At 53.2% G+C, this 16181-nt stretch overlaps 1 protein-coding gene across 6 annotated transcripts; it reads left to right on the top strand.

Annotated features, from left to right (window-relative positions):
* The first annotated feature begins 269 nt into the window (after positions 1–269).
* On the top strand, positions 270–14984 carry Fgfr4 (fibroblast growth factor receptor 4). 6 transcript variants are annotated; one of them, NM_001109904.1, is given in 18 exon segments: positions 270–392; positions 3139–3272; positions 3942–4205; positions 4296–4373; positions 4476–4642; positions 6191–6314; positions 6833–7023; positions 7152–7290; positions 7706–7905; positions 7988–8133; positions 8217–8338; positions 12298–12408; positions 12506–12696; positions 13093–13215; positions 13323–13393; positions 13632–13769; positions 14051–14156; positions 14271–14984. In NM_001109904.1, coding segments are annotated over 17 exon segments (2403 nt in total). In that variant the 5' UTR covers positions 270–392; positions 3139–3190; the 3' UTR covers positions 14421–14984.
* The last annotated feature ends 1197 nt before the right edge of the window (positions 14985–16181 follow it).

Here is a 16181-nt window from a genome sequence, read left to right as displayed (position 1 = left end):
CTGCGATTGCACGGGAAACCAGAGAGCCTGGTGAGTTCCAAGGCGGTGTAGAGCAAAGAATAGAGCAAGTAGCAGGTCACACCTCGCAGGTTGTACCAGGGGCCCTGGAGCGGCTGAGACTGGGAAATCCAGTACCACCCGGAGCTCTTGCACTTGGGTGCCCGGCTGACTTTAGCCAGATCTCGAACCACGCCTCTCAGATCAGAACTGGTCCAGGAGGGGCGGAGCCCGAGGTGGGCGGGGCAGGAGGTGGGCAGCCCCCCGCCACGCTGTAGTTGCAGGGACATTCCTGGCTCTTCGGCCCGGGGCGGAGGAGCTCCAGGCGGGTGAGTGTGCCAGCCCTGCCGGGATCGTGACCCCCGAGCACGGGAACCGGGTGGCGGAGGAGCCAGGTGAGCCGAGCCCCTGCACAGGGAGCCGACCCTCTAACTCTGGGCAAGCCGGGCCACACACCGTACTCCGGGCCGCCTTGGGGACCGCGGCGGTGGAGCTCGGGAGCTGCCCCTTCAGTCCCGGGGACCTTGGCGCCCGCGCGGCGGGAGTGGTTGGGTGGAGGGGACGGTAAATCAGTAACCCGCAGCGCACACAGGGCCTTTTGTCCCCCTCCGTTCAAAGAGCACCCTGGTCACCGCTCTGGTTACTTATTGCCCACCGAGGCGGGGGCGATGGGCCAGCTGTCTATGCAACTCCGCATGGAGACCGTTGACGTGCACCTTCCTCCGAGGGCGACGGGATAGGGGCACTAAAATAAGAGCACTGTCGCCTTTGGGCTGGGTGACAGACGCGCTCTGGCCAAATTGATGAGGAAATTAACTCTCGCAGTCACTTGCACAGAGCACCTCTTCGTGTGAGTGCAGGACAACTAAGGGTTAGCAATCCTCAGCGGCCAGCAGAAGTGACCAGACTAAGAACTCTGTGATTGAGAGTTCAGGGCAGCGTGGGAGTGGGAATAAAACCTCCCTGGACCTGTCCACCCCAATCCAAGCTGGAGACGAAAATCGGCCCTCTCTGCTTAGCAGGGTGTGGTAGGAGTCTTTTGCCGATGAGCAGACCAAACTAAGGGTAGGGGGACAGGTCAAGGTTCTTTTTTTTTGTTTTGTTTTGTTTCCGGAGCTGGGGACCGAACCCAGGGCCTTGCGCTGGCTAGGCAAGCGCTCTACCACTGAGCTAAATCCCCAACCCCCATGTCAAGGGGGGTTTTAAAATGATAGCTAAGCTGGTCGACAAAAGGAATGAGTGACACAGAGGTACAGACAGGAAAGTAAACGTGCTGGCTTTTAGAATTTACTGAAGGGACAGACAGTGGGACTAACACTGGCGTTTAAAATGAAGGGCCTTAACGGGGGCTAGCCAGGCTGAGGCAGGAGGCTTACAAGTTGAAGACCTACTCGGTTTACAGAGTGAGTTTCAGTGCCAGTCTGCCTGGCCAACTTTAGTGAGAATTTGTCTCAAAATAATAGAGAGAGAGAGAGAGAGAGAGAGAGAGAGAGAGAGAGAGAGAGAGAGAGAGAGAGAGAGAGGAAAAGGGCGGTCTGCAGGTCTGCAGTTAACCCTCAGGGGCTTGTAAACTAGGTAACAGGGAGAAAACAGGGCTGGAGAGATGGCTCAGTGGTTAAGAACTCTGACTGCTCTTCAGAGGTCCTGAGTTCAATTCCCAGCAACCACATGGTGGCTCACAACCATCAGGGACCAGACCAAAACAAAACAAAAAAGGCCAAACAAACAGCTGGGCGGTGAAGACCTGAGATTTGCCAAGATACCAAGCAAGAAATGACCATGACTTAACCTAAGTGGGGTAGGAAAGCTGAGAGACATTGATGAGGTCAGTGGACCAACCAAGGCTTAGGCCTGTGTCTTCCTCAGCAGTGGGCTGAGAATGGTAGAATGGGTATAATGGGCTCCCTGGGCAGGGTTCCCAGTTTGGTTAGGTACTAAAGTTGGACCAATACAGAAATTAGCACAGCCCCTGTGCAAGGACCTCATACACACTCACAAAGCCCTTGCCCAACAAAAGCAGGGTCCTAAGGGAAAGAACCCTGATCCAAAGATGCTGGTGATACCTGGTTGCTATCCAGGATAGGTAACAGCCTGTGTGTCCCTGGGACTCCACTGGTTTCCTGGTCAAGTTAAGGCTTACGCCAGAGTCTTCCTTTAGGGAAACAGACGCTCACAGCAGCATTTGGACAAGCGTGTGTATCTACTGCACAAGTAGACACTGATTAAGGTCAGACCAAGGTGCACACTCAGTATGGGGACAGTGAGAACATCTCACCAATAATGCTCTGTGTGTGTGCCATCCCTCCATGTATGGTCCCTCTTTGTCCCTGAAGCAACCTTATGATGATAACGGTTCAGAAAGGTAGGTCTTGGTGGGAAACCGGGATTTGAAATTGTTGCTACCAGACGTGTAAAATCTGTGTCAATTCCCAAGCCACCTCGACACGAAAGCGGTGGCAGAGGCTTTGCTTAGCATGCAGGGAGGTCTCAGGTTCAATCCACAACTCAGAAAAAAACAAAAACAATAAACAAAGCGGAGCGAGCTCCTACATTGTCTAAGACAGAGCCGTGAGGGTGCAAACCACCGGAAGTGTCCTCAGGATGCTTTCCTGGCTCAGAAGGAGAAAGAATGTCCTCGATTTGGGCTGCACCTCCTTTGGGCACCCACCACTGGAGGCATCCCAAGCTGGATGTGGAAATGCCAATAATACTCAAGAGCGAGGTCCCATCCGATGGCGTCCAGATGCTGAAGGCTGGCCTTGTATTAGGTTTCCCTTTTCTTCTTTGAGCCTTCAGCAATGAATTCATTTATTCAGCAGAAAATAAATGATGTGTCCAGGATAAGCCGCCATCTCTGCTTCCTCCCAAGGAAAGAATCCCGAGACTGCTCTCTCTGTGAAGGCATGCCAGGTCACAGTAGGACCCAAGACAGCAGGAAGTCCGCACACGCCCTGCAGAACCTCCTATGGGGAGGCCAGGGCTCTGCCCAGCAGTGCTGGCTCCAGTCTCTGCCCTGCTATGCCTTGTGGGGTTTGGATGAGCCTGCTGACTGCTTCCTGTCTCTGGGTCTTCATCTGCAAAACAAAGAATGGGACCAGTGCTGACCAGAGCTCTCCTCTACTCCCAAACCCCCTCTTTTAGGAAGGTGGTCAGCGGGAAGTCTGGCCTGGGTCCCGAGAACAGCTGGAAGGAAATGTGGCTGCTGTTGGCTTTGTTGAGCATCTTTCAGGAGACACCAGCCTTCTCCCTTGAGGCCTCTGAGGAAATGGAACAGGGTATGGCCTCTAAGGCGGGAGAGGGTGGCAGGGATGTCAGGGACAGGCACAAGAAAGGGGCTTCTGGCTGAGTAGAGCTGGAGAGGATCCTGGCCCTGGCCCCAAGAAGGTGGCAGCAGGGCAGGGCGTTGCAATTCACTGTCTCGCTCCCAGCAAGCACACTCCTATCTGTATGTCTACAAGAGAGGATTAGCCTTACAGGGCACAGAGCCTGGGCTAGGCTGCAGAGCCAGTGGTGAGCCCCTTGGCTGTGTGTGTAGTGTGGTTCTATGCACCGGGTGTGTTGGTTGGGAGGTGCAAACAGCATGTGTGGTGTGTGTACCAAGGATGGTGTGCCTCAGAGGGGTGGCATGTGTCCTTGTATGTGGCACCTGTAGCATGTGCCTTGTGTATGTGTGTGTATTTTGGGTAGTAGCATGTCTAGCATGTGTGCCGAGTGTGTTTGTGCGTGTGTGTGTGTGTGTGTGTGTGTGTGTGTGTGACAGCTCCTAGAAGTGTGGCGTTGGCCCTACGCAAAGCATTTGTAGCATGTGGTTATGTGTGGGAGGACAGCATGTATCACAGGATCTTTGTGTCTCACGTGTGTAGCATGTTCTCTGTATGTAGGGTGGGGGGGCTAGCCTTGGATGGAGCTATGGGTATTAATGATTACTGCCCATCTGCCCTCAGAGCCCTGCCCAGCCCCAATCTCGGAGCAGCAAGAGCAGGTGTTGACTGTGGCCCTTGGGCAGCCTGTGCGGCTATGCTGTGGCCGCACTGAGCGTGGTCGTCATTGGTACAAGGAGGGCAGCCGTTTAGCATCTGCTGGGAGAGTACGGGGCTGGAGAGGCCGCCTGGAGATCGCCAGCTTCCTTCCTGAGGATGCTGGCCAGTACCTCTGCCTGGCCCGTGGCTCCATGACTGTCGTACACAATCTTACTTTGATTATGGATGGTATGAGGGTCTGGCAGGGGTTGAAGGGTCCCTTGGGAGAGAAACCTCTCTTCTCTTGGATTTCAGAGGCCTTCCTTTGTCCCTGAATAGACTCCTTACCCTCCATCAATAACGAGGACCCCAAGACCCTCAGCAGCTCCTCGAGTGGGCACTCCTACCTGCAGCAAGGTTGGTACCTTTTCCCAAGGACTGTTCTCTGCCACCCATCTGGTCACCAAGTATGGGAGCCAAGGTCACCTTAGGGTCCTAATTACTCTCTTTCCCCTCTAGCACCTTACTGGACACACCCCCAACGCATGGAGAAGAAACTGCACGCGGTACCTGCCGGGAACACTGTCAAATTCCGCTGTCCAGCTGCAGGGAACCCCATGCCCACCATCCACTGGCTCAAGAACGGACAGGCCTTCCACGGAGAGAATCGTATCGGAGGCATTCGGGTGAGTCTCAGCTTTCAGAGTCTGTCTCCACCCAACCCCTCCACCCCCGTTTTCACACCCCCACCCTTCCATGTAGGTTGATAGATAATGAGGAAGGTGATTCCGGAGCCCCAGAGCACAAACAGCCCTGGCTCAAGTTCCCAATCTGCTACCCTCTCACAAAGTGCGACGTCTCGACCTTAGCAAAAACTAACTCATGTTGTGGGCTGGTAGGGGTCTTCGGTGTTGGTGATGATGTTTATGGCCAAGGGGCATGAATCGGGCTACTTCAATGATTTCTATTCGTGTGTACGCGCGTGCGCCTACAGAGACCAGGAAAGGGCATCGGATTCCTGGGAGCTAGAATTACATAAGCAGTTATGACCTGCCAGATGGGGACAGTTAGGAAACAAACTCAGGTCCTCCAGAAGAGCAGCCAGCACTATTAACCTCTGAGCATCTCTCCAGCCCTGAGGAGCTGGTGCTGGTGCTGGTTTTGGAGACAGGATCTTTCTATGGTCTAGAACTCACTAAGTAGACTAGTCTGGCCTTGAACTCATGAAGAACTAGCCTGCCTCTGGCTTCCTGGGGTGAGGATGCTGTTTTGTTTTGTTTTGAAAGATTTATTTGTGTATGTGAGTACACAGTCGCTGTCCTCAGTCACACCAGAAGATGGCATCGGATCCCGTTACAGATGGTTGTGAGCCACCATGGGGTTGTGGGAATTGAACTCAGAACTTCTAGAAGAGCAGTCAGTGCTCTTAACGGCTGAGCCACCTCTCCAGCCCCAGTGGTGCTGGCTCTTGAGATAGGGTGTCATTGTAGAGTACTGGCTATGTCCAACGCCAGCCTCCTGGGAAGCATCTCCTTTAAGGTGGGAAGAAACACTGGGCAGTGGGTTTTAGCATGCTGTCGGAAGGAAACTGAGACTCTCAGAGCCAGCAAAGACAAGCAAAAGAGAGCACTCCCCGGTAGGGTATAGCTAAACTTGAAAGACTCAAACCAGGGCTCAATGTTGTTTTTCTATTGGGATTTTTTCGGGGGGTGGGGTGGGGTGTTTTTTTGGTGTTTGTTTGTTTTGTTTGTTCCTTTGAGACAGAATCTCACTGTGTACTCTGGAGTGGCTTGGAACTCCATCTGTAGACCAAGCTGGCCTTAAATTCGTATTCTCCTGTCTTTGGATGGCTTCCTAGTGTTTGGATTAAAGGTGTACACCACCATGCCTGGCCTTCAAACACCACCACCTCCTCCTCCTCCTCCTCCTCTTCTTCCTCCTCCTCCTCTTCCTCCTTCTCCTCCTCCTTCTCCTCTTCCTCTTCCTCCTTCTCCTCCTCATTCTCTTCCTCCTCTTCCTCCTCCTCCTCCTTTACCTCTTCCTCTTCCTCCTCCTCCAGCCCCATTAAGACACTTCTTATAGCCTCTGTCTCTGTCCAGGGATCTCTGGCCTTGGCCCGATCCTCTCAGGGGCTGGAAAGATTGAGAAGAGCCTCATAGGTAGATTCTGTCCTCCCCCGTCCTGGCTTTCTCGGGTCCCCTGTGGACACTTCCTCTACCCCTGCCTGCTTCCAGCTGCGTCACCAACACTGGAGCCTCGTGATGGAAAGCGTGGTGCCCTCAGACCGTGGCACGTACACGTGTCTTGTGGAGAACTCTCTGGGTAGCATTCGCTACAGCTATCTGCTGGATGTGCTGGGTGAGTGGATGGGCTGGGCAGGTAGGACAAAGAACCTGGCTTATCTTTGGCTCCGTCCTGCCCCGAGGGTGGGTATCTTGTCTTATCTTGTTGGAGTCAGTTTCAGACAAGTGAGACAGCCCCAAGGGTCAGAAGGAAGCAAGGGGTGGGTGGGGAGGCATGGAGAAATCGGCCTAAAGGAATGGGAGAAGGGCATCCAGGCAGGTGGCACAGACTAAATTCAGTTCTTAAGACTATAGAGCATTTGTGGGCAGGGATACTGCATGGGTGCAGCATTTGTGGGGGAAGGGGACAGGGACAGGCCGTGGACATGTTGAGGTTGAGTCTGAGAAGCTGCCCTGGGCCCAAAGACAGTAGAGCCATAAAAAGTTAGAGGAAGGTAAACGGAAGATAGACAAGATCAGAGCTGTGTGTCCAGAAGGTCTTTCACCTGAGCCAGGAGGGCGGCTGGGGGCAGGGAAACCGGGTGATTTCGTGGGTGCCACTGGTCAGGGTTGACGGCCTGGCCTGGCCCCCAGAGCGGTCCCCGCACCGGCCCATCCTGCAGGCGGGACTCCCAGCCAACACCACGGCTGTGGTTGGCAGCAACGTGGAGCTGCTGTGCAAGGTGTACAGTGACGCCCAGCCGCACATCCAGTGGCTGAAGCACATCGTTATCAACGGCAGCAGTTTCGGCGCTGATGGTTTCCCCTACGTACAAGTCCTGAAGGTGCGGTTCCTGCCAGTGCCTCAGCTGGGCCCCAGTCTTTCCCCATTAGGGTGGGAGGCTACCTAGCCACCATCCCAGCCGCAGGGCGGCCCAGAGCCTCCGGTGACCCAGTGTGTGCACCGCTTCAGACAACAGACATCAATAGCTCAGAGGTGGAGGTGCTGTATCTGAGGAACGTGTCGGCTGAGGATGCAGGGGAGTACACCTGCCTGGCGGGCAACTCCATCGGCCTCTCCTACCAGTCAGCGTGGCTCACAGTGCTACCCGGTGAGGGCCTGGGGGATTCTGGGGGAGGCTACAGGACTCCTCTCTGGTTCATTGTGGCCTGTTAGGTAGGCAGTCTCCTTGGCCTGTGGGAGTATAGTTTTGTTTTTGTTTTTTTGTTTGTTTTTGTTTTTGGGGGGTGTTTTTTTGTTTGTTTTTTCTTGGGGGGCATTTTTTTGTTTGATTTTTTGGGTTTTTTTGGCTCTGTGAGTGCTCTCACTGAAATCAGCAGGGATATGTATTTGATTTTACGTGACTGTCCATGTGACCCCTCAGGGATATAAGACTACATCTAACTGTGACATTTTCTGTGTGTGTCCCTATATGTGTTAGTTACTATGGGGACCTAAGCTGAGGGGAAGGGCTGGTCAGTCTGACCACCCACTGCTCATTTCTCTGTCTATGTTCCTCTAAGAAGCAGAGGAAGAAGACCTCGCGTGGACAACAGCAACATCGGAGGCCAGATATACAGATATTATCCTATATGTATCTGGCTCACTGGCTTTGGTTTTGCTCCTGCTGCTGGCCGGGGTGTATCACCGACAAGCAATCCACGGCCACCACTCTCGACAGCCTGTCACTGTACAGAAGCTGTCCCGGTTCCCTTTGGCCCGGCAGGTACTGCGCCTGTTCCCCAGATCCCACCATGTCTGGCTCTCAGCCTGACCCCAGCAGGCAGAACAAATCTCCCACTTTGCAGTTCTCCTTGGAGTCGAGGTCCTCTGGCAAGTCAAGTTTGTCCCTGGTGCGAGGTGTCCGGCTCTCCTCCAGTGGCCCGCCCTTGCTCACGGGCCTTGTGAGTCTAGACCTACCTCTCGATCCACTTTGGGAGTTCCCCCGGGACAGGTACACTGAGCAGGCTAAGAATGGGGGTGCCAGCTCAGGAGTGGTACCCACGGATCTGAGGCACAGGCCTTCTTGGTCTCCAGGCTGGTGCTCGGAAAGCCCCTGGGTGAGGGCTGCTTTGGGCAAGTGGTTCGTGCAGAAGCCCTTGGCATGGATTCCTCCCGGCCAGACCAAACCAGCACCGTGGCTGTGAAGATGCTGAAAGGTATACATTGCAACCTGGGCAGGGTGTGCTGGGGCCAGGCAAAGGGCTAAAGGGATAGCCTGTGCTGGGGCCACACAAGAGGCTAAAGGGATAGCCTGTGCTGGGGCCACACAAGAGGCTAAAGGGATAGCCTGTGCTGGGGCCATGCAAAGGGCTAAAGGGATAGCCTGTGCTGGGGTCATGGGAGGGACTGCATGGACTGCCCATGCATGAGAAAAGACCTCAGGTTTTCTACCCTTGGTCCTGAAGCCCAGCCCTGCTGCTGGCCCTGGCAAATGGCTTCTAAGCCTCAGTTACCTCTTGCACCTCCACACATGAGTAATGGCTCCTTACCTCTCAGGGGGAAGTTTATAGATGTTTCTGATACATGGCGGCTTAGTAAATTTTTGGTGTAGGGTGTGGAACTGGTTTTCTTTTCTTTCTTTCCTTCTTTCTTTTTTGTTTGTTTGCTTGTTTTTGTTTTTATGTTTTTGAGACAGGGTTTCTCTGTACAACCTGGCTGTCCTAGAAGTCACTCTGTAGACTAGACCAGCCTCTGCCTCCCACGTGCTGGGATTAAAGGCATGCACCGAGTGATGGGATAGGACCGTTTTGTTTTCTTTAGTTTTGAGGCTGACCTAGAGGTCACTTTGTAATCTAGCCCTGCCTGGAACTCATAGGGATCCTCCTACACCAGCCTCCCAATACCTAACGGCTCAGTAAAGTTTAGCCCCTGGGTGATGATCCCTGTGAGATTTATGGTGATTGGAGCTTAAGATCCCCCGTTAGCTCTGGGCTCTCTTAGTCATCCTCACACGTTTTATGCCTCATCCCCACCAACCCCACTAAATAATACACCTTCAGCACATATTCCTCCCGCTCCTAGTCCCTGCCCTAGAACAGTCCCAGCCTCAGGGCTGGAGAGACGGCTTTAGCCACTAAGAGTGCTCAATGCTCTTGCAAGAGGCCTCAAGTTCAATTCCCAGCACACACATCTGGCAACCCAAAACCACCTGTAACTCTAGCCCCAGGGATTCTGACAGCCTCTCCTGGCCTCTGAAGGCACACACACATCCCTGTGCACGTACGCACCCATGCACATATGCACCGCTCACATACAAATAAATCTCAAAAATAAAACGTCCCAGGTTCAAGCTGGGCCTGGTGGCATGAGCCTGTCATCTTGGGTATGCAGGAGACTAAGACAATAGGATAGTAAACTGAGGTAAGCTACGGACAGAGCGCAAATGCTGCCTGGACAACGTAGTAAAACCCTTTCCCCAAAATGTGACGAGGCCTGGCTGGGTGCTAGAATGCTTGTCTAACATGTGCAGGAGCCACCGTCTGATCCCCAGGAATAGCAAAGAGGATAAGGAAACCCAGAACTCAAGCAATGTCCCCAAAGTGTCCTGCAGCTGCCTGGTGTTTGAACCTCTCTTATTTTTGTATTTATTTTAAAAGGTTTATCACCTTTTCAGACAGGGTCACACTTTATAGTCCTGGCCAGCCTGGAACTTAATAGACCAGGCTGGACTTGAATCTACAGAGCTCCACTTGCCTCTGCCTCCCTCTGCTGGGATTTAGGGCGATTATTGTGTTGTGTGTGTGAAACGTGTGTAAGTGTGAGCACCTACAAAGCCAGTACCCGTATTGATCAGAAAACAACTTATGGGGGCCAATTTTAGGGATCAAAGTCTTGTCGTCAGGCTTGTTCGCCATGCCGTCTTGTTGACTCCTTTATATTTTCTTCTGTGTGTCTATTCTTTGCTTTGTTCTCTGTAAATCATATTATCATATCATGTCTACTCAGTCTCTTGATGTCTAACAGTATACCCTTGGGTCCTGGGTGTCTTGCTGGCTCCCCATTGGAACCTGTAGCTGCGGTCCCTAGCTGCCGCATTCTTCCCTCCCTCCACTCTGCACAGCCGGAGCCAGCTGGCACTTTCTGTGAGGGAGCGATTGTGAAACAGGCTTCTCCATATTGATGTGCAGCGAGGGGAAGAGTTACATCTTTATCCCAAGGCCGCAGCAGGTCAGCCCTGGGAGCCTTGTCCCTGGTCCTTAGCCCAGTCTTCCCTAGAGAAGTCACAGAGGTCTCTTTCCTTAATACATAACAAGACCTCAGGGTACTTCCCGCCTCTAGGAACTGTTACCCAGGAATCAGTTAGCACAACTTCCTTCCTGTCTGGAGCTTCTGCCTCTCTCCTGTCCCCTGGACCTGCTCATGGGAAGATCAGTTCTTTGAGAGTCTTCAGAGTTCTGCTGCATATAAAATGAGCCTGAGGTTCAGAGAGGTTGAGAGACCATGGGTGTGGGTGCCAAGTGCATGTATAGGTGTGTGTGTGTATAGGTGTATGTGCATGTATAGGCTTAGGTGTACATGCATGTATAGGTGTAGATATATGTGTGTATAGGTGTAGTGTATGTGCGTGTATAGGCATAGATGTGCATATATAGATGTCAGTGCATGTGCATGTATAGGTGTAGCTATATGTGCATGTATAGGTGTAGGTATATGTGTGTATAGGTGTAGGTGTACATGCATGTATAGGCATAGATGTATGTGTGCGCATAGGTATAAGTGTATGTGCATGTATAGGTCTAGGTATATGTACATGTGGATATAGACATAGGTGTGTGTGCATGTATAGGCATAGGTGTATGTGTGTGGACATAGGCATAGGTGTGTGTAGGTGTGCAATATCAGGTGCCTCCTCTATCACCAGCTTAGTTTATTATTGGTGTTATTATTATTATTATTATTATTATTATTATTATTATTATTATTATTATTAAAGTACACTGTAGCTGTCTTCAGACACACCAGGAGAGGGCATTAGATCCCATCACAGATGGTTGTGAGCCACCATGTGGTTGCTGGGAATTGAACTCAGGACCTCTGGAAGAGTAGTCAGTGCGCTCAACCACTGAGCCAGCTCTCCAGCTCTCCAGCTTAGTTTTTTTTTTTTTTTTTTTTTGGTTCTTTTTTTCGGAGCTGGGGACCGAACCCAGGGCCTTGCGCTTCCTAGGCAAGCGCTCTACCACTGAGCTAAATCCCCAACCCCCCGCCCCAGCTTAGTTTTTGAGACACAGTCTCTTGCTGAATCTGGGGCTTGCTGTTCCAGCCACACTAGCTGGCCGGCTACCTACCCCTCCCCACTCTGTGCTGAGTGTTAGGGCCACAGCCCTGCTCCACGCAATTGTTTACGAGCGTGCGGGGATCCGAACTCAGATCCTTGTGCTTGTGCTGCAGACACATCATTCCCTGAGCATCTCCCCAAACCATCAAAGCAAGTATTTAAGCCACCCTTAGTGGTACACACATCTTTAATCCCAGCGGTCAGGAAGCTGAGGCAGGCAGATCTCTGAGTTCAAGGCCAGCCTGGACTACAAAGGTAGTTCTGGAACAGCCAGGGCTACACAGAGAAACACTGTCTTAAATAAATAAGTTTTGTTTGTTTGTTTATATATATATATAGTCTTCCTGGATTCATATGTAGACCAGGCTGATCTTAAACTCATGGTGGGCTCCACTGTTCCTGGCCTGGAATTATTTTTTTTAGCACTTACTTTCTTTTGAGAGTTTCATATATGAGTACTTATTTACAGCATTTCCACCCCACTCTATCCCCCACATCCTTCCATGCTCCCTGATCCCTCTTTTCACACACACACACACACACACACACACACACACACACACACACACACACGGCTGGCCTCATATTCATCAAGTGCTAGGCTTAGACAAGGGCTCTACCACCCCTAGTTTTATATGTGGTGAGGACTGAATGCAGACTTCTTGCTAGGCAAGCACTCTTCAAACTGAACTACATCCCTAGCCTGAAAGGCTTCTTTTGAGGCACACAGCCCAGCAGGGTTTCAGCCCACACTTCCTTGACACCCTCACCCCCACCCCATCCCATGATGCTCTTGTGGGGTTGGAGGGCAACTTCCTCAGCCCACCCGTTGCTTTGCAGACAATGCCTCCGACAAGGATTTGGCAGACCTGATCTCTGAGATGGAGATGATGAAGCTAATCGGAAGACACAAGAACATCATTAACCTGCTGGGTGTCTGCACTCAGGAAGGTGGGGCCCGGAGCCGTCATTACAGTTATGCAATTGGGATGCGAAGGCACAGTCTTGCCAGACTTCCCATCCCCTGGTCCGCGTCTTCCCTCTGTAGGGCCCCTGTATGTGATTGTGGAATATGCGGCCAAGGGAAACCTTCGGGAATTCCTCCGTGCCCGGCGTCCCCCAGGCCCTGATCTCAGCCCTGATGGGCCTCGGAGCAGCGAAGGACCGCTCTCCTTCCCGGCCCTGGTCTCCTGTGCCTACCAGGTGGCCCGAGGCATGCAGTATCTGGAGTCTCGGAAGGTGTGGGCAAAGGACAGTTGTGCTGTGGTCTGAACTACTCTTAACTCCTCCACACCTTCTTGCTGGTGGCACTGAATGTTCCAGCGGCTTCCTTGCTCCCAGTTCATGGCTCTATCCGTTGCTCCCATACATTTGCAGCTAACCCTGCATGTCCCTATTTGTAACCCCGCAGGTCCCCATTCTCTCCACCCGAGGGCAAGCATGGTGTAGGCGTGGGCTCTGAACAAACCGTGCTTCTTTCTTTTTCTCTTTCTGGGCCTGGGGATTCAGCCCGGGCCTCTGCCCATTCCATTTCTCATCAGTTCGGGGGTTGAGTGACTCTGGCCCCTGGGCTTGCTGTGAAACGTTGAACTCCCAGACGTGTGTCCTGATTGATACTCCCTACCCTGTCCTCAGTGCATCCACCGGGACCTGGCTGCCCGAAACGTGCTGGTGACCGAGGATGACGTGATGAAGATCGCTGACTTTGGTCTGGCCCGTGGTGTCCACCACATCGACTACTATAAGAAAACCAGCAATGTGAGGGGCACCGCGGAGACACATGGGAGTGGGGCGGGGACTAGACCTGGTCTAAAAGGGATAGGTCCTGTACTACTCACACCACTGTCCCCTCCTCCTTCCTCCAGGGCCGCCTGCCAGTCAAGTGGATGGCTCCTGAGGCGTTGTTTGACCGTGTATACACACACCAGAGTGACGTGTGAGTCCGGGAACTGGGTTCTAAGATGGCTGCTGGATATCTTCAAGTTGTCCATCCCCTCTAAAAGGGCAATGCGCTTGCCAAAGTCATAAGATCTTAGGAGTTCCTCTGATACTCCTAAGGAAAGGAGTGCCCCTCCCTATCCCCAAGGGTGCATCGCGACTGCAGTAGCCTTTACCACAGCTTCAATGAGGAAGGAAGGAAGCTGGGCCCCACTGAGCTGCAGTTCTACCTCCAGGTGGTCCTTCGGGATCCTGCTGTGGGAAATCTTCACCCTCGGGGGCTCCCCATACCCCGGCATCCCAGTGGAGGAGCTGTTCTCACTGCTGCGAGAGGGGCACAGGATGGAGCGGCCCCCAAACTGCCCCTCAGAGCTGTAAGGTCACCCTCCTTGCCCCAGTGTCCAGACCTCATCCTGGGTCCTGACTTTGATGTCAGCTTTGACCCTGGCCATAGAGCAGTACTGTCTCCACTCCGGTTCCCTCTTCTTCCTCTCCACGGCTCACGGTGCCCTGGTCTTGTTCCTACTCTCCCATTAACCTGCCCTGCTTCTCCTGCCCAGCCCCCACACCCGCCGTGCCCGGAGCCCCAACCCTAGGGAGCCCACAGTCCTCACTTTGCCCGCCCTAGACATAAGTTTCTTTGACCCGTTCCCAGGTATGGGCTAATGAGGGAGTGTTGGCACGCAGCTCCTTCTCAGAGGCCGACTTTTAAGCAGCTGGTGGAAGCTCTGGACAAGGTCCTGCTGGCTGTCTCTGAAGAGGTACTGCCCATCCCCGCCCCATGCCCTCTCTCTGCCCGATCCCATGACCTAGGGACCTGACCATGAAGCATCCAGTCCCAGAGGCTGGAAGTTGAGCAGCTCTGTTCCTTGCAGTACCTTGACCTCCGCCTGACCTTTGGACCCTATTCCCCCAACAATGGGGATGCCAGCAGCACGTGCTCCTCCAGCGACTCGGTTTTCAGCCACGACCCTTTGCCCCTCGAGCCAAGCCCCTTCCCATTTCCTGAGGCGCAGACCACATGAGCCTGGGAACGATGTTGCATGGGCTCGTAGGCCCGTGGCCGTGGGACTCCAACCTGTTTCATCAGCATTTGACGTTGGCACTGTCATCAGGCCTCTGACTCGAGGCTACTGCTGGCCCAGATCCTCTCTCTGGCCCTGTTTTGGGGAGGCCCATTCTTGGTCTTGGGGTTCACAGTTGAGGCCTTCTGTTCCAAACTTATGTTCCCAGCTCAGAGTTCAACTCCTCGTCTCAAGATCATGGTCGTGCCCTTGGACTCATCCTCAGAGGAGCGAAGCATTAAGGCCTTGACACTTAGCCTCCACCCCAGGGGCTCTCCGGGCCTGACTGCAAATCTTTGGTCCTAAACATTTCTAGCTCCCCAAACAACCTAGAGGCCTTGGGACTTCACTGCACCCCCGCCCCCGCAGCCCACAAGCCTCGCCACCCTGGTCCCCAACTCCCCACTGCTTGTTCTAGCATCTTGTTGAAGGAGCCTCAGCTCTGGTGTCCTTGAGAGACGAGAAGCCTGTGGAAAAGACAGAAGAACAAGGCATTTTATAAATTATTATTATTTTTTGAAATAACTCTCTGTATGCCTGGTGTCTTCCCTGAGTGGCAGGGCGGATCGTGGGAAGACTCTCCATGTTGGGAGTTCGGTCTGGGTAACCCAGACGACTGGGGCGGGGGCGGGTGCCAGGCAGGCCTACAGCGGGCTTCCGCCTCCAGCCGTGCTAGCGCAGACTCCCAGGCAGAAACACACCCTTGCCTTTGTCCGTCCTACAGAATCAACCTTGTGTGTGCAGCGGTGAGTGGGTGCTCATGGGCAGACGAGCCCACACTGCACCATCTGTAAGGCAGGCCCCGTATCCTCTGTACACGCATACATGTTTGGCCCACAACTGTCCCCGAGGGAGCTGGCGTCCCCTCCCCCATCTGCTCAGCATTAACCAAACTGACCGTTAACACAGCACGGAAACGTGAAATCAAGCCTCCAGCCACTGCCTGCTCCCACGGTCTGGATCCGCCGGCTCAGGCTCAGGGCTTGTGGGGGCCGTGCCCGCCCTGCCTGGCCCTGGCCAGTCTCCCAGGCAGCAGCTGGTTGCCGCCTGGCTGAGCTGCAGCTGTCCCCACTTGCATGATCCTCCCTGGAGGCTGTTACAACCCCGTTCTCAGCCCCCACCGCAGAGGGATCAGCTTCCCAGAGCTCTGGAGGCTGGAAACTTACTGGACTCCGTCCTGGCAGTTTCAGCTGCTCCCTGAACCCTGAACCCTGAAGTTTAGGGTGGGCAGAGAGAGGTCAAAAGTGGTCCCAGACTTTCTGCTGCCTGGTTCCCACGAGCTCTCTGGGAGGGAAGACTGCAAATGTATTTAGGCTTCCAGGGACTAGTGCAAGAATTTAAGGGTGGTGCTAAAGAGATGGCTTGGACTGGAGAGATGGCTCAGCAGTTAAGAGCACTGACTGCTCTTCCAGAGGTCCTGAGTTCAATTCTCAGCAACGACTTGGTGGCTCACAGCCATCTGTCTGGCGCCCTCTTCTGGTATGTCTGAAGACAGCTACAGTGTTCTCAAATTTTAAAGAGATAGCTCATTGTTTAGGAGCACCTGTAACTTTCCCCAGGGACCAGGGTTTGATTCCCAACATTCACTATTTGTAACTCCAGTTCCTAGGCAGCCAACACCCTCTTATGACTTCCATGGGCACTGGACACACCGACATTCACATGCAGGCAAAAAAATTCACATATGTAAAAAGAAAACAAATAAAAATGAATTATATATAT

Source organism: Rattus norvegicus, chromosome 17, assembly GCF_021556685.1.
Source record: "Rattus norvegicus strain SHRSP/BbbUtx chromosome 17, alternate assembly SHRSP_T2T, whole genome shotgun sequence".
NCBI lineage: Eukaryota > Metazoa > Chordata > Mammalia > Rodentia > Muridae > Rattus > Rattus norvegicus.
The sequence above is the reverse complement of the archived record's forward strand: the minus strand, read 5'-3'. Positions and strand labels throughout refer to the sequence as shown.

Coding starts and splice junctions, on each gene's coding strand:
- Fgfr4 (XM_087589799.1), top strand. CDS start 3,191: ATGTGGCTGCTGTTGGCTTTGTTGAGCATCTTTCAGGAGACACCAGCC. Junction 8,134..8,216: donor TGGGAGTTCCCCCGGGACAG/GTACACTGAGCA, acceptor CTTGGTCTCCAG/GCTGGTGCTCGGAAAGCCCC. Junction 13,770..14,050: donor CCAAACTGCCCCTCAGAGCT/GTAAGGTCACCC, acceptor ACCCGTTCCCAG/GTATGGGCTAATGAGGGAGT.